This window comes from Halichondria panicea, chromosome 3, assembly GCF_963675165.1.
Source record: "Halichondria panicea chromosome 3, odHalPani1.1, whole genome shotgun sequence".
Classification (NCBI taxonomy): Eukaryota; Metazoa; Porifera; class Demospongiae; order Suberitida; family Halichondriidae; genus Halichondria; species Halichondria panicea.
Genome location: NC_087379.1, coordinates 7,113,818 through 7,140,278, shown reverse-complemented (window position 1 = coordinate 7,140,278; position 26,461 = coordinate 7,113,818). Strand labels below are relative to the sequence as shown.

At 42.5% G+C, this 26,461-nt stretch overlaps 3 protein-coding genes across 5 annotated transcripts in view; 2 read left to right on the top strand and 1 right to left on the bottom strand.

The window, feature by feature from the left end:
* Positions 1–26,461, bottom strand: part of LOC135333966 (uncharacterized) — a 71,756-nt gene that overhangs the window by 3,126 nt on the left and 42,169 nt on the right. Inside the window, exons 1-16 of one of the 3 annotated variants that reach the window (XM_064528998.1) lie at positions 12,919–13,020; positions 12,301–12,399; positions 9,568–9,666; positions 7,939–8,037; positions 6,320–6,418; positions 4,236–4,334; positions 3,884–3,973; positions 2,898–2,959; positions 2,783–2,841; positions 2,231–2,722; positions 2,056–2,168; positions 1,841–2,005; positions 1,567–1,788; positions 429–538; positions 175–377; positions 10–126 (exon numbers count right to left, since the gene is read on the bottom strand). In XM_064528998.1, coding sequence (XP_064385068.1) covers positions 10–126; positions 175–377; positions 429–538; positions 1,567–1,788; positions 1,841–2,005; positions 2,056–2,168; positions 2,231–2,722; positions 2,783–2,841; positions 2,898–2,959; positions 3,884–3,973; positions 4,236–4,334; positions 6,320–6,418; positions 7,939–8,037; positions 9,568–9,666; positions 12,301–12,399; positions 12,919–13,005 — 2,215 coding nt within the window. In that variant the 5' untranslated portion in view covers positions 13,006–13,020. Of the gene's footprint in view, positions 1–9; positions 127–174; positions 378–428; positions 539–1,566; positions 1,789–1,840; positions 2,006–2,055; positions 2,169–2,230; positions 2,723–2,782; positions 2,842–2,897; positions 2,960–3,883; positions 3,974–4,235; positions 4,335–6,319; positions 6,419–7,938; positions 8,038–9,567; positions 9,667–12,300; positions 12,400–12,918; positions 13,021–26,461 lie in introns of those variants that run through there. The other 2 variants (XM_064528999.1, XM_064528997.1) reach the window with 2 other exon arrangements.
* On the top strand, positions 16,552–17,810 carry LOC135333995 (uncharacterized). Its single transcript, XM_064529029.1, has 2 exons — positions 16,552–17,288; positions 17,350–17,810. Exons 1-2 carry the CDS (start codon positions 17,153–17,155, stop codon positions 17,781–17,783), a joined length of 570 nt encoding a protein of 189 aa, XP_064385099.1. The 5' UTR covers positions 16,552–17,152; the 3' UTR covers positions 17,784–17,810.
* On the top strand, positions 18,679–19,546 carry LOC135333053 (piggyBac transposable element-derived protein 4-like). Its single transcript, XM_064527986.1, has one exon. It carries the CDS (start codon positions 18,812–18,814, stop codon positions 19,544–19,546), a length of 735 nt encoding a protein of 244 aa, XP_064384056.1. The 5' UTR covers positions 18,679–18,811.

Below are 26,461 nucleotides of genomic sequence, written 5' to 3'. Positions count from 1 at the left end.
TAAACTCACCACTGACTCCACTGAGTGTGTGGATGTCCCTGAGTAGACAGTCCACAGCTCTCAACAGATTAGCTCCATTCTCCACCAGGTCAACAAGAGCAGCTGTCTCCTCTGACTGGTCTGTACCTTTGAGAATGAGAGCTAACACTTGATATCATAAACACACGTTCTCACCTAGACAGTATCTGAGTTTGACCTTGGTCACATGACAAAGCTGGTGAGATAAAGTCTCCATCTTAGAGAGACTGGCTCTTATGTTCTCACTGATGCTCTGTACTGTGCACTCCTGGACAACCCTCCTGGTCACTACAAGGACAGCCTTTATCTCTGTCCGTATGGAGTCAGTGTGGCCTGTCAGCTCACTCAGAGAAGATGACCTTCAGAAAAAAAAGTGATAATCAGACTTCCACTAGACAATTGAGTGGTACCTCAGAGCAGCAGTCATTCTCTCCATCAGAGACACTACACTCTTCACAGTAGAGCCAAGTTGTGTGTCACTCACTGCCCGGGCAGACCTTCTCAACTCATCAGTGGCCTCCTAAACAAATTAGAATGAGACTTAACTACAAGTATTAGTTAATGTACAGTGTAGAGGGGTTTATGACTGTAAACCTCCTGACCACGAGGGTGTAGCCCGAGTGAGAGGTGTGGTTTACTGTCATAAACCCCGAGGCACTGTGCATTAATTGATATAATTATGTCCCATCTGATTGGCTGACTGGTTGCTATGCATCCAGCCTATGTAAGCTTGCATGACTACCACATAGCAACACTATTCAAACAAGAAGACAACTAGGAAAAGAGAGCTCGTCCACACCAGGTCTCCTGTTCACACTCAAATCCTTGCGCAGCCTGGACAAAATAATAATGAGCAGCCAGCCCCTCCCTCCAAGCGAACGGTACAGAGCCACTCCCCCTCTCTATTTAATTAGTCAGCCCCTCCCTCCACTTACTGTGCAGCAACCAGCCAGAAGAAACAACACAGCTAGCTCTAGACAGGCTGACCAGCTCTCTTCAGCTATGCCAGGCTAGTAGGCAAGCAAAGGTAAGCTTAAAATAGCCACTCCTATATTATTATTAAAATGGCTTCTTTTTCTTTGCTGAACAGGCCCAGTGCAGTGCGTGCAGTCTAGTGCTAGTGAGCAAAAAGCTCAGCCTGAGCCCTAGCCCTCTCCCAGAGTGTCTCTAAAGCAGCTCCTCATGTTTTCATTTATGACATTTTGTTTCTCATGCAAGACAATGCATTCATCTTCATTCATCGAAAACACCATTATTTTTTATTTTTGCTGCATATGATTGAGGTGCCATGAGCCATATTTTCCTTTGTAGCCTTGAGGTGGCAATTTATGACAGTTAAACCCCACTATAGACTACATGGCAAAAGTGTAGTAGGTGGGAAATATTGTACATTGTAATCAAACACTGTGTGTGCATTAATTAACTTATATGACTGTGCAAGTTGAATCAACAAAGAGGACAAATTTATCTAGGGAGCAAAATTTAGTTAGCCAAAGGTACCCACCCACTACACCATTTCAAGAGGCTACACTGTACAAACATGAATACCTGTAGTTTAGTAGTATCCACAGCAACTTTGGGGGTGAGTATTTTCAATGGTATGCAAAATTCGACCGGTGGTAGTAGCCCAGACAAGGAGATGGTACAAGTGGTTCTCTTGGGAGCATTCTTCTCAGGGAAGAGCCTGCAGATTATCCTGGGAGGGTAGTCGTGGAGATCCTCAGGTCTGAACTTCTCTACCTCAGGCTGATCCACTCCACTACGCAAGATCTGAAAATGAAGAGAATGTGATTTTAAGACCGTGTCCAACTTCATGTTTTACCAATTTCTTGTCTGGTTCCACAGACCATCCCAGCACTGGGTGAATGTTGAGAGTGGCACACATATCAACAAACGTCAGTGGTCCTTGAGTTGTCCTGTCAGCCACTTCTCTCGACACATTGGGATAGTCTCGTGGGATAATCACTTTATCAAGTTTCTCTAGAAACTGTAAATTAAGGTACATAAAATGAGCACACTTCAATTGAGCAATCTTACCTTAGCGTATAAGCTCCCACAGAGACTGGCTACAATGATGGCTAGCCTGTCCCCAGTTGTGTGTGGAGGAGACCGGTAGACTCTGACAGTGTAGAGGTTACTGTCAGTATTGCCTGTACATGTATTAAAGATTATATGTTGAATCAAAAGTCATTCTAAAATCATAAATATTCACCTCTTTTTCTCTTCCCAATTTTAAAGAAGTTCTTCAGTCGTGTGCTCAGCCTCAGTCTCCCGGTGTCCCCTCCAGGAGTAAACTCTGATCTTCCGTTTTGTACCTCCTGGTACTGGTATACTCTCTTTGTACTAGATATCTTGGGAGACGAGTCAGCTTGGAGAAAGAGGAGGTCATCAGCTTCTTGTTGGGTGGACACTCGTACATGATGCTCCATGCTCAGGGTCACCTCTCCATTTAGACCTTCACCAGAGATCAAGTAGGACGGACTGGCAGACTGAATGCCCTCAGGAATCACAAACACGTCATTTGAGGCAAGGCTGGGTTGGACTTTAATGCTCACAGAGGTCCCTGCTGGGACAGCATTAGCTGGAACAGTTACTTGTACTCCATTGTCAAAGTCAGCGTGGCCACCACTGGAGGTGAACTCCTTCTCTTGAGGCATGTCGTAGAAAGTGACATCAGGGTGTGCGGAGGTTTGGTGCAGGGGATCTACACAGGAGGTAAAACACACAGAACCATGTGCTGGATACAGCACAAGCACACACTTACATCCAGGTGGTGTTGAGAGGGTTTCCCCTGCTGCCTTGTTCTGGTAGACTGGCTTCTTCCTAAAGTTGACTCACATTCATAAAGCTAGTGACTCAACTGTGCAATAGTCACTCACGTTTCTGTGTCAGTAACGACAGCCCAGTTCTTGGGTAGGACTGGAATAGACTGCGGACGTGACTAAGTGTGTGTGTGTGTGTGTGTGTGTGTGTGTGTGTGTGTGTGTGTGGGGGGGGGGGCACATGTAATGGTATTCATGCTTGTTTGGGTATGTGTAATATTGGAACAGTAGTTTGCACTCCATACAGCAAGGGCGTATACAGAGAAGAGGGCATGCATCTATATATACCCTACGTACTCATCCGACTTCGTATCAGAGACCGGATATGCTAAAAATAGAATCCAGTATACGGACGTGAACAAGTGGGCGGTGTTGTTTACGGAGTTATAATTATGGGCGTGTACATCAGAGGTGCCTTTGCTAGCTAGCTAGCTAGCTAACAGTGCAGTATTATTTTAGAGAAGTGCCATGACCAGTCCTAGTCCAGCCAGGTCCAAGACAACTCCTTCGAGCGGGAAGTTAAGTGCTGGGCGTATTGTTAAGAAGTACCAGAGACTCAGGAGGACAGGTTTATTGTACCTAGGTTTCATCTTCTTGGAGTTGCAACTGTTGGATGGTTTGCCTTTGCCTTTGACACTGCTACGAGCCATACTGCTGCTGAGAACCAGTTTTACTATGCTGCCATCTAGCTAGCTAGCTAGCACAGATATAAAAAAGACTTTGATTTACCTTGTGCGGTCAAAGGTTACGCGTGGGCGTTTTTGTGGGCAGTTCTAAAAATAGCTCAATACGAAGTCGGATGATTCTGAGAATAGGGCGAGTTGCATGCCCTCTTCTCTGTATACGCCCTTGATACAGTTAATCGACAGTATTTAAAAGTATGAGCTTATGATCTTAAATTGTCAAAATAGCAAAATACTCGTAAAACAGAATCTTTATTCGATGTACATATAATAATGTATGCACTATTTAATTATTCGGTACAATAAACTAAAACACCATCATGATCATGCAGTGTGTGCATTATTGAGGTATGGACTCACATGTGATTCAGTAGCTTCTTCAAGGAGCTTGATTATTGAAGGGTTAGGGGAATATGATTTCTTGGTCATCATCAGAGCAGTCTGTCCATCCTGTGATGATGATCATATGAAGGGGATGAGACGTACATTGTAAGAGGTAAAGTGGTCTAATGCGTATGACATGTACTTTGCTGACATAGCAATACTGGCAACGGTAATTGCATATTAAGAGGTTGGGTATATCTGTTTAGGTACAAATGACAGCTCTGTTCAGTCATTAACTACTGTAAGAGGTATAGGTGTACAGTACATGTAAAGCTGTTTGTTAAGTATAACTACGCAACTATGTACTCTATAAAGTACATGTGCTTACAATATTAGTGCAGAGAGGGGAAGCCCCTGACGAGAGAAGCTCCTTCACATTATCTTCATGTCCCATGAAGGCTGCCACTATGAGTGGAGTGTACCCATTCTGCAAGAGTGGAGACATTGACAACACAATATGAATGTACATATTGAACAATACAGACATTCACTGCTCTATATTTCCAACCACATCCTAGAGTGAGAACACAAGCACAACAGTCATACGTATTAAGCTAGCTAGTACAGTACATGTAAATAAACCGGCTAGTACGTCAGTTTAAAGCACTAAAATCCACAGGGAAATGTACTTGTCAGCACATGTAAGTTCATAATACATTGTACAGTACATCTACAACTGCATGTACAGTAGACTCTCGCTATTCCGGCTCTCTGAAGTACGGCCACCTCGATATACCGGCCATTTGGCTTGGCACGGAATGCTAGCTATATGTTTACTGCACAAAACTCACCCTGAAGTACGGCCACTCGCTATTCCGTTTACCGGCCAGTGGTGGCTGTCCCAAACAAGGTTTTCAATGTAATTTTATACGTATATTACAGCCGGATGTGACGTTTTGGGTGTGGTTTAGCAAATAAAATTAGATTACACTTAAATAGAGAACAGAATGATTCATTATCCTACATTATCCTCGAGACAAGAACCGCAAAAGTAGTCATTAGATTCGAGGTAAGGTCGTTTTTAAGCCGCGGCTATTTCCTGAGCTGCAGCCACCTCGCTATTCCGGCCAAGCTGCATGGTCCCAAGGGTGACCGGATTAACGAGAGTCTACTGTATATACTTAGCCTCGTTCCCAGGCAGAGTCGTCTCTAAAATAATGCTAGGTCGCCAACTAGGCCTGGGATAGATTGTATCTGGTATATTGTATATTGTCTATTTTATAATGAAAATACAGCTAGAGAAAAGAAAAATAAATATGATATTGGCCCGAGGGCTGAGTGCAATATACACCATGCATCCCGAGTGCACGTGTCATAACTAGTTTATAACCCTAGCAACACAAAATACACCTATGCTATATGTCCAGGTGGATCGAGCTAATGGCTTCCAAGTTCATTGTCTGCAGCAACTGGTAGCACAGTAGGGAACCACACAAAATGTCCCTTCCTTCACACTGGAGTTGACAGCTTGGACCTGACGCTCATTGAGGGGGGTCTCTTGTTTGACACAACTTGATAGCTACCACCTAGATCTAATACCTAGCTAGCTAGTTAGCTAGGTTAGTTTTGTAACACGGAGCTATTTTTGTGATTACGGCAGCTTTTACGGAAAAATCATTGAAATTTGTTGGATCTAAACAAATTGAAACCACGCCCATATGCAATCTTCCCCAGGCCTAGTTGCATGGCGATCTAGCGTTATTTTAGAGACACCTCGGCCTGGGAACGAGGCTAGTATATACTGTATAATGTATCACTATAATTATAGTCTATGATTTTAATCGGTAATAGAGTACAACATGCAAGAAAATGTATGTAGCCCAGTTTATCAACTTAAACACAAAATTAATAAGCAAGATAAGTGCATCTTATAGGCAAAACATAATAAGGTTAATTTTAATTCAAAATGCCGGCAACGTCCATAATTGTACGTACATGCATGGTCACGAACATGCTGCCTATAGTACGGTGGCCCTGAGGTACACACATAGTAGGCTCGACGCTACGACAATTCTCTACGTCAATTCAATTCCCTAGAAATAATTATGTCAGGTGTGTTTTAAATAGAAAATCATACTCTATCTGTCTGCGTCATGGCTAAAGCAGAGGCTACAGACCTCAACGGTATATAGAGTCATTAGCTAGCCTATAGGTAACTATTCCGTTAGCACTAATCCACCCCCTTAGTTCTTCACAAACTTGCTTGGAGATGCTTGGAGACTCATATTTGATTTTGTAATATTAGACATCTTCTTATAAAAGTACATTAATTAGTGAATTGCCATAGCCTCAGTTCAATGGAGCTGACCGCAGTTGAATTGACGTAGAGAATTGTCATAACCTCGAGCCTATTATGTGTGTACCTCAGGGCCACCGTACTATAGACACATCAGTTTAGTATCAGGTACTCACCTCGTCAGCCAGGTCCACCACGGCTCCTGAGGAGAGCAGCTCCCTAACACAGTCAGTGTTCCCATTCCTGGCTGACACTATGAGTGGAGTGTCCCCATCCTACAAGAGTGAGAGCATGCAGTTACAACACATCGTGTGATAGACAATAAATAAAGTAAAGGAACAAAGAACCGCCAACAAGTGTTCAGGTCAGTCTGCACAAGGTCAACAAATAATGTCTGCATTAGCTAATTAATGCGTTAATTCGAATGCAGACATTATTCATTGACCTTTGACCTTGTGCAGATTCACATTAGTTTTAAGTGCGCGCGGTTAATTGTGGTGGTAGGCGGAGGCGGGTGACTCTTCTCGGCCACCGTAGGAACACTAACTGTCGGTAGATCTGTAGCTAGCTAACTCTTGCTCGTCCAGCTACTATATAAACCTACAGAGGAGGTTGGACACGATCACTTGCACCACTTTTTACTGAGCTGGCACAGCTTATTGACAATGTAAACTTCTAGCTTGCAATATACACCATGCATCCCGAGTGCACATGTCATAACTAGTTTATAACCCTAGCAACACAAAAATACACCTATGCTATATGTCCAGGTAGATCGAGCTAATGGCTTCCAATTTCATTGTCTGCAGCAACTGGTAGCACAGTAGGGAACCACACAAAATGTCCCTTCCTTCACACTGGAGTTGACAGCTTGGACCTAACGCTCATTGAAGGGGGCCTCTTGTTTGACACAACTTGATAGCTACCACCTAGATCTAATACCTACAGTAGCTAGCTAGTTAGCTAGGTTAGGTTTGTAACACAGAGCTATTTTTGTGATTACGGTAGCTTTTACGGAAAAATCATTGAAATTTGTTGGATCTAAACAAATTGAAACCACGTCCATATGCAATCTTCCCCAGGCCTAGTTGCATGGCGATCTAGCGTTATTTTAGAGACACCTCGGCCTGAGAACGAGGCTAGTATATACTGTATAATGTATCACTATAATTATAGTCTATGATTTTAATCGGTAATAGAGTACAACATGCAAGAAAATGTATGTAGCCCAGTTTATCAACTTAAACACAAAATTAATAAGCAAGATAAGTGCATCTTATAGGCAAAACATAATAAGTTAATTCAAAATGCCGGCAACGTCCATAATTGTACGTACATGCATGGTCACGAACATGCTGCCTATAGTACGGTGGCCCTGAGGTACACACATAGTAGGCTCGAGGCTACGGCAATTCTCTACGTCAATTCAACTCCCTAGAAATAATTATATCAGGTGTGTTTTAAATAGAAAATCCTACTCTGTCTGTCTGTGTCATGGCTAAAGCAGAGGCTACAGACCTCAACGGTATATAGAGTCATTAGCTAGCCTATAGGTAACTATTCCGTTAGCACTAATCCACCCCCTTAGTTCTTCACAAACTTGTTTGGAGATGATTGGACACTCATTTCTAATTTTGCAATATTTAAAACCTATTCTTATAAAAGTACATTAATTAGTGAATTGCCATAGCCTCAGTTGAATTGATGTAGAGAATTGCCGTAGCCTCGAGCCTACTATGTGTGTACCTCAGGGCCACCGTACTATAGACACATCAGTTTAGTATCAGATACTCACCATGTTAGCCAGGTCCACCACGGCTCCTGAGGAGAGCAGCTCTTTAACACAGTCAGTGTGCCCTTTATAGGCTGCCCAATAGAGTGGAGTCCACCCATCCTACAAGAGTGAGAGCATGCAGTGACAATACATCGTGTGATAGACCATAAATAAAGTAAAAGAACAAAGAACCGCCAACAAGTGTTCATGTCAGTCTGCACAAGGTCAACGAATAATGTCTGCATTAGCTAATTAATGCGTTAATTCGAATGCAGACATTATTTATTGACCTTTGACCTTGTGCAAATTCACATTAGTTTTAAGTGCGCGCGGTTAATTGTGGTGGTAGGCGGAGGAGGGTGACTCTTCTCGGCCACCGTAGGAACACTAACTGTCGGTAGATCTGTAGCTAGCTAACTCTTGCTCGTCCAGCTACTATGTTGGACACGATCACTTGCACCACTTTTTTGCTGAGCTGGCACAGCTTATTGACAATTTAAACTTCTAGCTTGCAATATACACCATGCATCCCGAGTGCATGTGTCATAACTAGTTTATAACCATAGCAACACAAAATACACCTATGCTATAATGTCCAGGTAGATCGAGCTAATGGCTTCCAAGTTCATTGTCTGCAGCAACTGGTAGCACAGTAGGGAACCACACAAAATGTCCCTTCCTTCACACTGGAGTTGACAGCTTGGACCTGACGCTCATTGAGGGGGGCCTCTTGTTTGACACAACTTGATAGCTACCACCTAGCTAGATCTAATACCTAGCTAGCTAGTTAGCTAGGTTAGCTTTGTAACACGGAGCTATTTTTGTGATGTCGGCAGCTTTTACGGAAAAATCATTGAAATTTGTTGGATCTGAACAAATTGAAACCACGCCCATATGCAATCTTCCCCAGGCCTAGTTGCATGGCGATCTAGCGTTATTTTAGAGACACCTCGGCCTGGGAACGAGGCTAGTATATACTGTATAATGTATCACTATAATTATAGTCTATGATTTTAATCGGTAATAGAGTACAACATGCAAGAAAATGTATGTAGCCCAGTTTATCAACTTAAACACAAAATTAATAAGCAAGATAAGTACATCTTATAGGCAAAACATAATAAGGTCAATTTTAATTCAAAATGCCGGCAACGTCCATAATTGTACGTACATGCATGGTCACGAACATGCTGCCTATAGTACGGTGGCCCTGAGGTACACACTTAGTAGGCTCGAGGCTACGACAATTCTCTACGTCAATTCAACTCTCTAGAAATAATTATATCAGGTGTGTTTTAAATAGAAAATCATACTCTATCTGTCTGTGTCATGGCTAAAGCAGAGGCTACAGACCTCAACGGTATATAGAGTCATTAGCTAGCCTATAGGTAACTATTCCGTTAGCACTAATCCACCCCCTTAGTTCTTCACAAACTTGTTTGGAGATGATTGGACACTCATTTCTAATTTTGCAATATTGAAAACCTCTTCTTATAAAAGTACATTAATTAGTGAATTGCCATAGCCTCAGTTCAATGGAGCTGACCGCAGTTGAATTGACGTAGAGAATTGCCGTAGCCTCGAGCCTACTATGTGTGTACCTCAGGACCACCGTACTATAGACACATCAGTTTAGTATCAGATACTCACCTTATTAGCCAGGTCTACCACGGCTCCTGAGGAGAGCAGCTCCCTAACACAGTCAGTGTTCCCAGTCCCGGCTGCCCAATAGAGTGGAGTTTCCCCATACTACAAGAGTGAGAGCATGCAGTGACAATACATCTGTGTGATAGACCATAAATAAAGTAAAGGAACAAAGAACCGCCAACAAGTGTTCATGTCAGTCTGTACAAGGTCAACGAATAATGTCTGCATTAGCTAGTTAATGCGTTAATTCGAATGCAGACATTATTCATTGACCTTTGACTTTGTGCAGATTCACATTAGTTTTAAGTGCGCGCGGTTAATTGTGGTGGTAGGCGGAGGCGGGTGACTCTTCTCGGCCACCGTAGGAACACTAACTGTTGGTAGATCTGTAGCTAGCTAACTCTTGCTTGTCCAGCTACTATATAAAACTATAGAGGAGGTTGGACACGATCACTTGCACCACTTTTTTGCTGAGCTGGCACAGTGTATTGACAATGTAAACTTCTAGCTTGCAATATACACCATGCACAGTAGTAAACTTCTAGCTTGCAATGTACACCATGCATCCCGAGTGCAAGTATCATAACTAGTTTATAACCCTAGGAACACAAGTTACACCTATGCTATATGTCCAGGTAGATCGAGCTAATGGCTTCCAAGTTCATTGTCTGCAGCAACTGGTAGCACAGTAGGGAATCACACAAAATGTCCCTTCCTTCACACTAGAGTTGACAGCTTGGACCTGACGCTCATTGAGGGGGGCCTCTTGTTTGAGAGATAATTAATTTGTAACACAGAGCTATTTTGTGATGACGGCAGCTTTTACGGAGAAATAATTGAAATTTGTTGAATCCTAACGAATTAAAACCACGCCCATATGTACTCTTCCCCAGGCCTACATTAGTTGCATGGCGACCTAGCGTTATTTTAGAGACACCTCGGCCTAGGAACGAGGCTAGTATATACTGTACAATGTATCACTATAATTATAGTCTATGATTTTAAATGAAAATGCTGGTAATACAGTGTACTACATGCAAGAAAATGTATGTAGTCCAGTTTGTCAACTTAGACACAAATAAGCAAGGTATATATTATAGGCAAAACATAATAAGGTTAATTTTAATTCAAAATGCCGGCAACGTCCATAATTGTACGTACATGCATGGTCACGAACATGCTGCCTATAGTACGGTGGCCCTGAGGTACACACATAGTAGGCTCGAGGCTACGGCAATTCTCTACGTCAATTCAACTCCCTAGAAATAATTATATCAGGTGTGTTTTAAATAGAAAATCATACTCTGTCTGTCTGTCATGGCTAAAGCAGAGGCTACAGACCTCAACGGTATATCAGTGGCGTAGCCAGAGGGGGGCAGAGGGTGCTCCAGCACCCCCCTCTGGCCTCAAACTCTGCTCCACAAGTTCCTTTTTACTAGCTAGCTGATATGAGAGCTAGAGAACTAGAGCTCTATTGCACGATCAACTCAAAACCCCACCTCCAACTAGCTAGCTCCACCTCCAAATATTCATTCCAGTCAGTGCATCCAGTGCACATGCGCAAAGCCATGTCGGGCTGAGCAGACCAAGGCCCCCCACAGAGTTGCAGACTCTTCAGCAGCTATCACCTGCACCATGGCATCCATCATCGTGTCGAGTATTTTTCAGTTGAGCCCAGTTCATAGAGCAGCACTGCAACTGCAAGTGTCTTGCCACCCTGTTCTGCTAATTCACAAGCAGAACCAACCTGGTTAGTAGCTTGATTTAATTAATTAATAACAAAATTTTAAATTAATTGTCTGTCACAACTCAAAACAATGCATTTTATAGGACATCTTTAGATGAAGATGTGGCTTAACCAGCCAGGTAGGTTGGATTTGGTTCTAGAGCTACTCTTGAAGAGTGTTGAATCACTATAGGATAGTATAGTAGGACCAACCCAGAGGAGGTTGGCCACGCGTCGTCAATCATGTGACATTCCTAAGGTCTCTGCTCAAGTTACCATAGATACCGAATAACTGTAATAAAAAAGTTATGGATACTCTTGCTTAGCTGACTTGTAACACCGGACTAGCTGTGTCTGTAGTCGATCTGCCTGGACCAAGATTAGCTAGACTATAGGGTACGGTATAGTTCAGCGGTGCTGTATGCAGCTTGCACTGTACTTATTTACACAACTCTGGCTACTTTGAGCTTTCATTAACCAACCCGATCCCCAGCGATCCCCTCCATTCTGACGAGTTATCAGTGCATACAGTGTTTACTAGATTCTTGCCAGCCAGTACAGTGCAAGCTACATACAGCACCGCTGAACTACACTCTACCCTATAGTCTAGCTAATCCTGGTCTAACCAGACAACAGACACAGCTAGTCAGGTGTTATAAGCTCAGCAAAGCAAGAGTAGCAATAACTTTCTTTATAGTTGTTCAGTATCTATGGTATTGTGAGCAGAGACGTCACATAAATGATGACACGTGGCCAACCTCCTCTGATAAAACTATGTTTAGATCTAACAGGAGCTATTATTGAACCTACCATAATTAGATGGGGTTAGGGGGCGTATTATTGAGGTAGAAAATACCTCTGCAATACATTTCCTGCTCTGGCTAGGGGGGCGTAAATTCGAAGGGGGTGTATTTTCAGGTGAGTACGGTACATGTAAATAATTCTTAATGATGTGATGGTCACAAACATGCTGCCTATATAGACACATCAGTTTAGTGTCAGACACTAACCTTGTTAGCCAGGTCCACCACGGCTCCTGAGGAGAGCAGCTTTTTAACACAGTCAGTGTGACCTCCATTGGCTGCCCCCATGAGTGGAGTCCACCCATCCTACAAGAGTTAGAGCATACAGTACATTTTGACAACACATCTGTGTGATAGACCGTGAAGGAAAGGGATTGGCATAATAGAGAGTGGTTGTATCTGACGTCATCACCCCACGCACAAAAGTACATAACATTAACTCTAACCTTTCAGCAAGCTAGCTCGTAGTTGAGCGACAGCAGATTAAAATCTACACACGACCAAAAATAATAGTCGCACCAAATTCTATTTTCCATGTCCACAGTTATTCCGGTGACAGAGCACATGCATCAACTATCTATCACCACAGTATGGTTCTGAAGTGGTTTGCTCCCTCATTACTATAAATTATGTAGCCTGAAATACGGCTGTATGGTGACCGATAACCTTACCTCTCATTTGAGATAGACAGACAATATTTGGGGACAAGACTAAAGCATGGAATCAAGGGATATCGTACATTCGTATATTATTATTAATTAGCATGACAGCTAGCAAAAACAGACTTTCACAGCTTCAGCTCTACGTACCCACAAACCAGCTTACCTTCATACTGTTGACATCCTCTCCTCTCTTGATGGCATTTTTTAAAGCTCTCAAGTTACCAGCCTTGGCAGCACGGTGTATGTCCATTTTTCTTGGATAGTAGCCACGCCCCTTTGTTTGGACCCCTCCTTACTGACATTCATGCTTGATCAATACAATAACTTTCACAGCTAGCTCAGTGTGGGCCAGTGAGAGCATGGCATTGTGCTAATATGATATGGTTGATACTAGTACTACATATTATACTGTAAAAAAAAAAGACTGTCAGAGTATGGTAGTATTGTTGAGCTGCAAGGTTTTAACGCACACATAATATACAGCCCAACTGTAGCTATGTAGTTGTACACATGTTATTGTAATACTTGAGTTCTCTGTGTGTCCCCGAGGTGAGGAACACCTTCAAGACTGGGTATGGAATCAGTTCATCATTCATCCCCTCTCTCCAACCACCACACTGTGGAGTCACCACTTCTCCATTCAGTAATATTAGAACCGCATACAATTCTTCATCTTTCTTTTTCCAAAGTTCAAACACAACTCTAGTTGCATAAGGTATCCATTCACTCACACGCACACCCAGGTTCGTTAACATCTTAGTGATTGCATCATCGTGTGTCAGCGATACCATGAACTTGTAAGAACCAGCCAATGAAATGCTTCTCTGATAACTCTCAATTACTCGTTGCATTGGAGACAATATGGAATGAGTCAAAAACGGCATTGTTGCAATGTGATAGATGTCTTCAGAGGGTGGCCATTGCTCCAAGCCCAGTCAGCAAATTTGAATAGCTCCAAAGCTTGCGGGTACGAAACACATGAGGAGTCAGAAAATGTGGATAAAATCTTTGAGTCCGTTCCAATTAATTGATTCCTGCACCAGGCCACATTCATAGTACACTCTGGGACCAAGTCGTAGGTTGGAGACTGGGGTACGATCTCCATGTCTTGCTACAATGTGCACATGTACCAGCTCATAGTCATCATTAGTTAGCTTGCCTTCATTACAAGAGATTTGTTCGCTTCCATAAAAAAAAATGAGTTGTGGCAGTAGCGCTTGAGACGATTAGTATATGCTTCACAATCACCGTTGCATGGAGAGGAGGGTTCAGAGTTGTAATAATGGGAAACAGTAGCACATAGTCATGTGACACAATTCATGTGTATGATAAATGCATTATCAGTCCTTGAGGTCATTGTTATGAGGGGGCTTGTAAGCTAAGCTCTCGTACAATGTAGGCAGGTAGAGGATCACATACTTCTGACTCACAAATGCATCCCTAGTATAAATTAGGAGCATTTAAATTCTACTCACAAGCATGGATCCATCACAAAACAGATTATGTTACGCTACACATATACTATGTAAGTTTACCATTCTCTTGGCAATGTTTGAACAATGTCATATTTCCTCATTCTTAGGAGTAGTTTCACAAGAGCTCTGTAAGTTGCACCACCATGCAGGGTCTCTTCTCTCTTCTTTGCTGGTTTGGTGATTTGGTAAAGATCGCCAATGCTAGTTACACAATGCTATTCAACGACCCTTTACCTAGAAGGTGATGATGCTTGTACTGCTAATAGAAGGACAGTTACAGCTGGAATACACACACACACATGCACACACAAACAGATGACTGTGTGCCCCTGCATGGACCATACGCATCAAGGCATAACAATCATGAGGGAGCATGACAGTACATGACCACAATAACAATGTGACTAACAATTCATTGTCAAAATTAATTATATCATCCAAACAATATAATTATACGTGCATTCAAACTGATAAAAATACAGGTCCATCACAAAACAAATAATACGCTAACACATGTACTATGTAAGTTCACCATCAAATGTTCTTGGCAATGTTTGAACACTCTCTGCCAGGCCTGCAGTGTGGATAGGGTGAGGGTCAGCAAAGGAAATGGTGTACGTGGATTGCATGCAGTTCAACAAAGAGCTCCAGAGTAAATAAGCTCCTGACAGTTAATATTACAGATATACAACATACACATGTACTGAGTTTCATCTAGGATGAACATTTGTGTGAGGATGTGCGGTAGAGCGCACCGCACAATTGTTGAATTGTTGGGGCCTACACTCACCATCCGGGTTTCATCTAGGATCAAAAGTTGGGGGGGGGGGGTGGCATAATGTTTGGCCACGCTGTTGACCACACCCCTATTACATGCTAATGCATCACAGTGTATAGTTGCATATTGCACATCATAGAGACAGTACGTAGATTCTACCTTATGACTGTGGTTACATGTACCTACATTACTAATGTGATGATGTCATTATTCTACAAGGAGGAAGCTGAGCATTTTAGTGTGATTGTTCACCCCTGACCCCCCCCCCCCCCCACTAGATGAAACCCTGAGTCCATTATATGCATTATAGTAGGGCAGAGATAATAGTGTACATATCACAGTGTTTAATACAGTAGAGTCTACTTATAACTGGTTTTTGTTGATGATGCCTTAATGCAGGGTTTCATACAGAGGGGGGGCCTGGGATTTCCTACCCCCAGCCAAAATCCCCCCCCCCCTAGAAATCTGAAAATTAATGATGTCATAATAAAAATGTACGACTTTTCTCCATTAAAATATCTACAATCTTATTATAGGCTATAGTAAAATGTATGGTTTGAAGCACACAAAAACCCAAATTGCACCTCAGATAACCATTCCTCAAAAATTTTTCCGGGAGAGGACCCTCAGACCCCCCTTAATTAAACGTTTCCCTCTCCCAGCTAAAAATCCTGTATGAAACCCTGATGCCATTATTGCACAAAATGTTTTAGGGGAAGTTTAATCCCCTGCCCCAAACCCTGGTACAATGTATTCTCACCTTGACAGTCTCCGAGTTTGTCCTCGGCCAACCGTCCAAGCTGATGAGATAAAGTCTCCATCTTAGAGAGACTGGCTCCAAAGTTGCACTCCTTGACAATCTTCCCGGCCAGTTGACGAATGGACCTAACATCTGTCCGTATGGAGTCAGTGTGGCCTGTCAGCTCACTCAGAGAAGATGACCTGAGGTGGGGGATATTGTGAATACAGTGCTACCATTAGAATAGTAGACATCTCACTGAAGTGCAGTTGTAATTTTCTCCATTAGTGACAGTACAGTCTTCAAAGTAGAGCCAAACTGTGAGGTGGTCATCTCACCAACTGTTGTCCTCAGTACTTCAGTGGCTTCCTACAGAAGATAATTAAGCAAAAAGAAATGAGATTTCAAACATACAGTACTGTAACATGGACATGCATACAATTTAGGTCAGCCAAGCAACATTTAGCAGTGTATATACACGGTTAATTGTGCTAACTTAAGTACGTAACAAATAAACGCACATTAATGTCCACCACAGTCCTGGCTACAGTCGGAACCTTCCGTGCAACGCCAGCCTCAACCTGAGGAAACAGGTACAATTAGACTGTGAGAATCACTGTGTTTCAGTGCATGCATACAGCAAAATGTATATGATTGTAAATACTTGCTAGTTGAATCAACTTAAGTTGAAAACTCAGTATCTATTGTACAGCTAAACTGTATACAAGCAGTACATGCAGGATACCTGTATACTGTCCGAGCATGCAGTGACCACACCTCTCACACCTCCTGTACAATATGGAGACAATCAGTATATCAGTTTGGTGAGGTTCTCATACACTAGTACTCAACAGTGCAGTCTAGGAGGGAGGTGTACAAGCACGCATGATGGTATATACACACAATCATAGGGATTGTGGCAAATGTCTTCCTGTTGTGATTTCAATCTTGTATAGAGAATAGCTACTTAGTAGAGGGCTTAGGCGGAGGGTGGTTATCACCTGACATGTAGTAACATGTGTACATGTACTTACGTTGGGTCAATTGCTGACAGATTTGATGAGCTGTGTCTCCTTTCCCCAATCTCAGTGCCATATCCAGTAGAGCTCTGTAACCCATTATACACCACAGACTCATTAATGCTTCATATCGCTATGACTCCATAGACTCATTTTTGCTGCAGCTGCAGTTGAACGTCTTCTTTTTGCAAGATCTCCAAAGGAGGAGGACCTACTGCTTACTAGAGCACTGCAAACGGCTGACCGCTAGCTAAGGTAACTGTAGACTAAGCATTGCATGGGGGTAACACATAAAAATTTTGCACAAATTCAGTTTGAATATAGACAGATATTAAACAATACAATAAATACATGCAAATTAATTCTAACTATCTAAAACTTGAAGAATGACTAGGAGACAGCACTTCACTGTGGATGAGGTGCTTGGAGACATATTGTCCGATGATGAGGACGAAGATGAACCTATGAGGGAAGGGAGTGACTATGAATTTTCAGACCTAGAGTCTGACGACAAGGAATATGGTAAAATAATACATGAATACAACTGAATATATTATTATGTAATAATTTTGTTATTATTTAGATAATACGAGTGGCTCAGGAGGGCTTGGGACTCAACAGCCACCTCAACCTCCGCTCAACCCCCGACAGCCACCCCCACCTCAACCACCGCTCAATTCTCAACAGCCACCCCCACCTCAACCACCGCTCAACCCTCGACAGCCACCCCCACCTCAACCACCACTCAACCCTCGACAGCCACCCCCACCTCAACCACCGCTCAACCCTCGACAGCCACCCCCACCTCAACCACCGCTCAACCCTCGACAGCCACCCCCACCTCAACCACCGCTCAACCCTCGACAGCCACCCCCACCTCAACCACCGCTCAACCCTCGACAGCCACCCCCACCTCAACCACCGCTCAACCCTCGACAGCCACCCCCACCTCCACTCCCACCCCAACCTCCGCTCAACACTCAACAACCTCCAGGTAATTATAATAAAAATGTTTAATTCTGTTGAGCGTATAATAAATACTTATTTTAACTAGTGTTCAAGCTGGCGCTGTGCTAATGCCTCTCGCCATGTTTTTGCTTTCGCTCAAAAGTATTAGAGTGTTATCTATAATGAATTTTATATTAAAGTTAGCTTATCTATATAAAGTCACTGAGAAGAAAAGACTTATTAATTTACATGCATCTATTGTAAGTTGTTATTTATTGTATTATGTGGCTTACCAGGACATCAAGAAAGAAGAAAATTGATTCTTCCAGGATCTGTAGTTCAGTGTATATAATATCTAAGAAGAAAAGACCTGTGTACATGCATATTGTTATCTATATTGTTATATGGTAGTGTTTTGTGGCTTACCAGGCCCTCAAGACAAAGATGATTCTGCCAGGAGGATCTGGATCTGGATCTTGGATATTATTTTCTCACACATGGGGAATGAGCGCGCATGCGCATTACATCCACAGGAATAATTAAAGGGTGTGTCCAAAGAGATCAATTTCACAAATTAATGGCTACTGCTAGCTAGCTGTTTTAACAGATATTTTCTGAGTATTGTAGCTAACAAAAAGCTAGCGCTTTAGTGCAAGGCTAACTCATATGTTGAATAGAAAGTTTGTGCAGACAGATGATGCTATGAAAGATTCTGAAGAGACTGCAACAGCCTTCAATGTGAGTCAAACTAGCCATAACTCGAGAAAGAAGCTTTAGTTTGCTAATCCACGAATCAAAATCCAAGAGAACGTGGCTAGAAGCCTATAGAAGCTGTTAGTTTTCGTCGCATTGTAAGCGTTGAGCAGTTATAGCTGGAATACACACACACACACACAGACAGACACACACACAGTCAGCTTTACCGTATCCCTCGTGCGGCTACGCCTCGAGGCATAAAAACAGATCTTACGCAATGGTCCGAGAATCTCACAAGCGTCACAATCAACACCTTCACCTCTCAGACTGGCCCCACTGTAGCGATATCTGATTGCCCACTCCAAATATTTCAACTCTTCTTCAACGGAGACCTACAAGAAATGATTGTGAAGGAAACCAACAGATATGCCAGGGAGGTAATGGGAGACGAAAAGTACGAGGCATGGAGAACCATCGATACAGAAGAATTGCAAGCTTTTTGGGGTTTTTGTATTCTAATGGGTGTAGTTCACTTACCATCGCTTGACGATTACTGGAGCAGAGACCCTCTCACTCACTACGCCCCCATCGCGATGAAGATTCCTCGGTGGCGCTTCAGGGAAAACTCTCGGTACCTGCACTTTGTAAACAATCAACACCTCGCTCAAAGAGGAAGTCCCACGTTTGATAGGCTAGGTAAAGTCCGCCCTCTAATTGATCACCTCAGTCTGCAGTTCACGGCCTTGTACAATCCATCAAAGAATGTTGCTGTGGACGAGGCAATGATTAAATTTCAGGGTCGGTCCGCTCTCAAACAATACATGCCTATGAAGCCAATCAAGCGTGGGATCAAAGTGTGGGTACTGGGAGATAGTACCAACGGCTACTTCAGTCGATTTGAGGTGTACACGGGGAAGAAGGATACACGTCAGGTTGGTCTCGGGGAACATGTGGTGAAGACATTGACTAGCGAGTTGAAGGGGAAGAACCACCATGTCTACTTCGACAACTTCTTTACCAGTGTCAAACTGCTTGAAGACTTGTTGGAGGATGGTATCTATGGGTGCGGGACGGCTCGGAAGGACAGGAAAGGTTTTCCTCCAGCTTTGAAAACTGTATCTCTAAAACAAAGGTAAACAGTTAATTTTACTAATTCAACACTCACCAACACACACACACACATACAAACACATGTGTGACATATACCCACACACACGTAATACACACACACACACACACACACACACAAAATGCGCGCACGAAATGCACACACACACACACACTGATTTGCCTTTACCTTTACACAGGGGTGAGTCCAAGACATTCCAGAAGGGAAAAGTGACGGGCGTCTCCTGGAAGGACAACAGAGTCGTCAATGTCCTCTCTACAAACACCCAGCCCGCAGCTACCAGTTCTGTTCTGCGACGACAGAAGGATGGAACCCGCATCTCCGTATCTTGTCCAGAGTCAATAATGACGTACAACCAGCATATGGGCGGAGTTGACAGGGGTGACCAGCTCAGGGGCTACTACAGCTGCCGAACAAAAAGCAAAAAGTTTACAAATACGTTTTTATGTTTTTGTTCAACGTGGCTATTACTAACGCCTATATATTGTACAAGCATGCAAACGCTCACCCGAAACTAAAGAACATCAAAGAGTTTCGCCTTCAATTGGCCAAGAAGCTCATTGCTCAATATTGTAGTCGGCGTCGAGCAGGTCGTACTGGTGGTGCAATCGTGCCACTTCAATTGCAACATTTCCCCTTGAAGGATTGGACTGCACCATGTCCATCGAAACGACGTCGAGGAAGATGTTCCCATTGTAGCGAAAGGGGAAACAGAACAGACACATCGTGGTACTGTGAGGAGTGAGGAGTGTGGCTATGCCACAATGGTAACCCACAGCAGGACTGTTTTTATCTGTGGCACAAAAACAAAGAACAATGATCTGAAGAACAGTAATCTGTGTGCCTATAATTATTATGATCTATTATTAATTTTATACTTGAAAAAACAACTGCTATCACTCATGTTCACAATAGGAAAGAGAAGCCTATAGTAGTACAGGTTGGCTTACCTTGCTTCCACTGTTACTTAGTTCCTGGTGATTTTCGACGACATAGTGTACCTGCACAAAGAACCGCGTTTTACTATATAATACAAATCTAGATGTTATAGCTTTTAGCAAATCTGAAACGGCATGCACTGTATACAACTACTGTAACGGTACACCAGAATCAAAGTGTACAAGTCAGGCACCCTTGGGAAGCTTTCAACATCTATTATTATTAACACTTACATCTGGTGATCAGCCACACCCAGTACCTTGTTGTGTAGCTGCACAAAAAAGGCTAAGCAAAGCCTCTCAGCACTACAAAATCTACAGCTATGTACTATATACCTACTACAATAAGTATTAGACTGTATGAAGCTTCTAGCGAATCTAAACAGGCATGTATCAAAGCAGTATTATACGCAACTACTACTTACCGCTTGACAGTAGCAGATGACAGCCAAACCTTCCAGATAGTAAGCCATTCGGGCATTATCCTGTAGATCTTTGACTAGTCTTTCTTCCTAGGCTAATTTGCACACTCAAAAGTCGAAGGGCTTTCTAGTTATAACCTTACTGCCACTCAACTGCTTCTTTGTTTTAACTTTCACACACGTCGCCATCTGGTGATCAGCCACACCTAGTACCTAGTGCACTTACACACAAAAAAAGTTAAGCAAGGCCTCTCAGCACTACAAACTCAGCAGCTACGTCCTATATACCTAGCACAATAAATATTAGACTGTATGAAGCTTCTAGCGAATCTAAACAGGCATGTATCAAAGTAGAACTATACGCAACAACTACTTACCGCTTGATAGAAACAGATCACTGCCAAACCTTCGAGATAGTAAGTGATTCAGGCATCATCCTGTAGATCTTTGACTAGTCTTTCTTCCTAGGCTAACTTGCACAATCAAAACTTGAAGCGCTTTCGAGTTACGCACTGTTTTCTACAGACTAATAAATTTTGTGCATTTTTTGAAAATTAATATGGCTGTGGGGGTGTCCCCGCAACGTTACGTCATGGCGTATAATCGTAAGTGCTCTTGCCATAAATAAGCATCGTTGTCAATGATTTTCTAAAAGCTCAATGGTTTAGGGACTCTTTTAGCTGCCATAACTTTAATTCCCTGTATTTAAAAGTATACTGTATAGTAATGCTTGCTCTTCATATCTGTTGTTAAGGGTTAGGGTAAACTTCTCTGCATGTGGTTAGGGCATGACTGAGCTGAAGCTATGACTGGTGGCTAGGCCACGTCTGTACCCCCAAGTACTTAATTAGGGGAGCAATAGAAAAACCTGATTATTATTTAACTAGCGGGTTGCATTCCTTTAATTAATTAGAGGGGCTGCCTAACCAGTCATCAAACATGGTCCGGCTCACCCTCCAAGGAGCAATTAAACGGAGGGGGGGCTTCAATGGCCGTAACTAGTATCATTGATCTAATTTCCCAATTTTTATGATTTTCTGAAAGCTTTGAAACAGACTTTGGAACAGGTTTAAAAGAATTTCCCATGAAATAACTGACTGTCCTAATTAATAGAGCTAATTTGTATGTACTCACATTCAGTCGAGGATCTTCCAGTTTCAGCTGTGAAGACACTAGCTCATGCAGGGTCAAAGGAGCCACTGGTGAGTCTGTGGGGAATGACAATCACTGAATGTTGTAGTGTACACACAATCAAACCAATACAGTGCATGAACACACCAGACAAACAATGGCAATGATGTCATACGTACGTACACCTCAAACTACAGAACGCTGTCATACACACAGCCTGCACTACACAACATGAATTGTACAGGCAGGAGAGTTTCAGATGTTCACCTTTGTGATCCATTGGGCATTAGCAGCAGAGTGAACTTCAACATACTCACCTACACAGGAAACACAGTACCAACATCAATATGAATACCAGTGGAACCTCTGATAAAGGACCTTCTGAATAAAGGACACTCAATTAAACATCTCTCTGTGTAGCTACAAAGGACAATGCTTCAGTCTACAAAATCACTTTCCTAGGTACCACTGTAAAGGACCACCTCAGACTCAATACAGAGAACAAACGTCACAAATAAATGCTGCACACATTTTCGGAGGTTTCACTTTATATAATACAACTGCTGATACAGACTATCCAGGCACTAGATTTAAACACTTGTTAGCTGTGTAGTAACCAAGGTATGAAGGTTCAGAGTACATAGTCACCGTGTTTCTCGTAGATGATGGTAGGGCTCCACTAGGTTGTGGTTGACACACTCCACCAATCCCATCCTCGCCTTGACCTCCTCCTCACACACTCTAATTAAGAGAAGAAATATTCAAATGACAACCGACTTATACGCCTGCATGTACAGTGAGCAAATGGTAGAAATGAAATGTGACCTTCCAACAGAAGTAAATCTGCTATTAGCTACTACAAAACTAGCTCACTGGCGTTAACAACCACTTGTAATTAAAGTGGCCAGATTGTAAATGTGTACATTTTAAAGGGCTAGTATTGAGACAGTACTCGTCACCTCAGTGACAATGGCATGGAGGTGAACTTGGCACACACCTCACGCACTGTACAACACTGTAACATTGAAACAGTAGCACATAGTCATGTGACACAATTCATGTGTATGATAAATGCATTATCAGTCCTTGAGGTCATTGTTATGAGGGGGCTTGTAAGCTAAGCTCTCGTACAATGTAGGCAGGTAGAGGATCATATACTTCTGACTCACAAATGCATCCCTAGTATAAATTAGGAGCATTCAAATTCTACCCACAAGCATGGATCCATCACAAAACAGATTATGTTACGCTACACATGTACTATGTAAGTTTACCATTCTCTTGGCAATGTTTGAACACTTTACTAGCAATGTCATATTTCCTCATTCTTAGGAGTAGTTTCACAAGAGCTCTGTAAGTTGCACCATGCAGGGTCTCTTTTCTTCTTTGCTAGTTTGCTGGTTTGGTAAAGATCCCCAATTCTATCATTGCTAGTTACACAATGTTATTCAACTACCCTATACCTAGAAGGTGATATGACGCTTGTATACTGCTAATAGAAGGACAGTTACAGCTGGAATACACACACACACATGCACACACAAACAGATAACTGTGTGCCCCTGCATGGACCATACGCATCAAGGCATAACAATCATGAGGGAGCATGACAGTACATGACCACCATAACAATGTGACTAACAATAGTCCATCAATGCGTTTTTGCAGCCTCTGCATTCTGCAATGCATGCATGCGCTATTATTCTAAATAAAAGAAGTTTGTGAAATATTGAAGTAAGAGCTACACAATGGTTTTTGTCCCAGAGATCTAGAGTGTTTGTCAACTATCCAGGGGCGTAGCTACCATTGTTTCCTGGTTGCCCAGAAACCCCCCCAGGAGCTGCTGAGAAAATTGGGCAGGGCTCCCTATAATTGAAATCATGCAGCCCTGCCCATCTTTTCACACGTGGCTGCAAATCAATAAGCAGAGCAGCACCGTGAAGCGTTTCACTTTGGCTTTGTCTCAACTAGTTAGTCTCAGCTAGCTAGCTACCTCAAACAAAGAAGACCAAGACTTAAGTTCTAGATCTAGTATCAATCCTGAATGCTCCAGTATTCTCAGACTCAGCTCTAAGCACAACTTTATTCAGGAAGTGTACAAGTTTAGAACAATCTCAGCCACATGAAACCTCTCAGGTAAATGACATTTAATTGTTGCTCAGCTAGACTAGCAATACACAATTGGCACCTGCATGCCTAGTGTGTTACGTCTATAGCTAGCTAGCTTCTCACAAACATGTAAAAAAGTCATGAACAATAGTCAATAAGCAGTAGGTGTGCCCCAATCAAGAGGGTGTGGTACCGGAAGTGGGCGTGGCAACAAAAATTTCCCGGCGCTATCGCGCCGCTGATTTTTCTGAAGAAACCCCTGTCTCAAAAGTCTGGCTACGCCCCTGCTATCAGTGAGCTAGCTGGTCTTGAAGATACCTACTATATACACAGTAAGTGCAGTATAGTGCAGTAGTAGTAGATCTAAGAGGTAAACTAATGCTCAAAGATGGTGGAACATCTCCTCCACACAATTCTGCAGATGCCTACTATGTATATAAGATGTTCCATCATCCTTGAGCATTAGACTACCTCTTAGATCTACTACTACTGCACTTACTGTGTGTATAGTAGGTATCTTCAAGACCAGCTAGCTCACTGACAGTTGACAAACACTCTCGATCTCTGGGACAAAAACCATTGTACTTTGTGTAGCTCTTACTTCAATATTTCACAAACTTCCTTTATTTAGAATAATAGCGCATGCATTGCAGAATGCAGAGGCTGCAAAACGCATTGATTTTACAATGACTTCAATCAGAGGAGGTACGACACGCGGTTAAGCTCACGTGGCTGCTATTTCTTGATTGAAGGCAAGAAAGACAAAGAAGTCGTTAAAAATGCATTCCAATGACGGCATTCAACTGGTGGCAAGTGAGCGCCATAAAGAGACAAGTTTAGAGCATAAAACTCAGTGAATTTGTTGCTGGCTAGTAGCTAGAGTTTTACAAGTAGAGATTAGATTTGTTGTAACAACCAAGGCTCAGATGTTGGCAGTGATCCTATCCTGAATGCAGGCACAGAATACTTATTAAACACTCTAAAACAGGATTATACTAAAAACAATAATATCTCAAAATCTAAGTGGTGGTTGAAACTGGTTGAAAAGCTATTTCATATTAGTATAAGCCCAGCAATGAACCATCCTGATCTTAGAAACGTCAAGTGTATTTCTTGAAAGATACATGCCAAACCAAATCCACTATCAAAGTATACAGTGTTGAATGATATTCATGCACAAGTTAATGAGATTCATAATCCTTTTGGCTGGTCATGTGACCGTGTCGTACCTCCTCTGGACTTCAATGTAAAAGGGTGTGCCAGCTCAGCACAATTTTACTGCGGAAGCTATACAGGAAGTAGTTAGTGGGCGTTCAAATAGCAATCAGAATTCCAGGCTCTTAAACGAATAGGACTATTCATAGTCTGCTTACATCATCCAAAAACAAATAATTATACGTGCATTCAAACTGATAAAAATACAGATCCATCACAAAACAAATAATACGCTAACACATGTACTATGTAAGTTTACCATCAAATGTTCTTGGCAATGTTTGAACACTCTCTGCCAGGCCTGTAGTGTGGATAGGGTGAGGGTCAGCAAAGGAAATGGTGTACGTGGATTGCATGCAGTTCAACAAAGAGCTCCAGAGTAAATAAGCTCCTGACAGTTAATATTACAGATATACAACATACACATGTACTGAGTTTCATCTAGGATGAACATTTGTGTGAGGATGTGCGGTAGAGCGCACCGCACAATTGTTGAATTGTTGGGGCCTACACTCACCATCCGGGTTTCATCTAGGATCAGAAGTTGGGGGGGGGGGGGGTGGCATAATGTTTGGCCACGCTGTTGACCACACCCCTATTACATGCTAATGCATCACAGTGTATAGTTGCATATTGCACATCATAGACAGTACGTAGATTTTACCTTATGACTGTGGTTACATGTACCTACATTACCAATGTGATGATGTCATTATTCTACAAGGAGGAAGCTGAGCATATTAGTGTGATTGTTCACCCCTGACCCCTGACCCCCCCCCCACTAGATGAAACCCTGAGTCCATTATATGCATTATAGTAGGGCAGAGATAATAGTGTACATATCACAGTGTTTAATACAGTAGAGTCTACTTATAACTGGTTTTTGTTGATGATGCCAATGCAGGGTTTCATACAGAGGGAGGGGGGGGCCCTGGGATTTCCTACCCCCAGCCAAAATTCCCCCCCCCCCCTAGAAATCTGAAAATTAATGATGTCATAATAAAAATGTACGACTTTTCTCCATTAAAATATCTACAATCTTATTATAGGCTATAGTAAAATGTATGGTTTGAAGCACACAAAAACCCAAATTGCACCTCAGATAAC

Bases quoted from the DNA above. Each gene is read 5' to 3' on its own strand.
- LOC135333995 (XM_064529029.1), top strand. From the start codon at position 17,153: ATGACTAGGAGACAGCACTTCACTGTGGATGAGGTGCTTGGAGACATA. The intron at 17,289-17,349 runs GTAAAATAATAC...GTTATTATTTAG, and splicing joins GTCTGACGACAAGGAATATG to ATAATACGAGTGGCTCAGGA.
- LOC135333053 (XM_064527986.1), top strand. From the start codon at position 18,812: ATGATTGTGAAGGAAACCAACAGATATGCCAGGGAGGTAATGGGAGAC.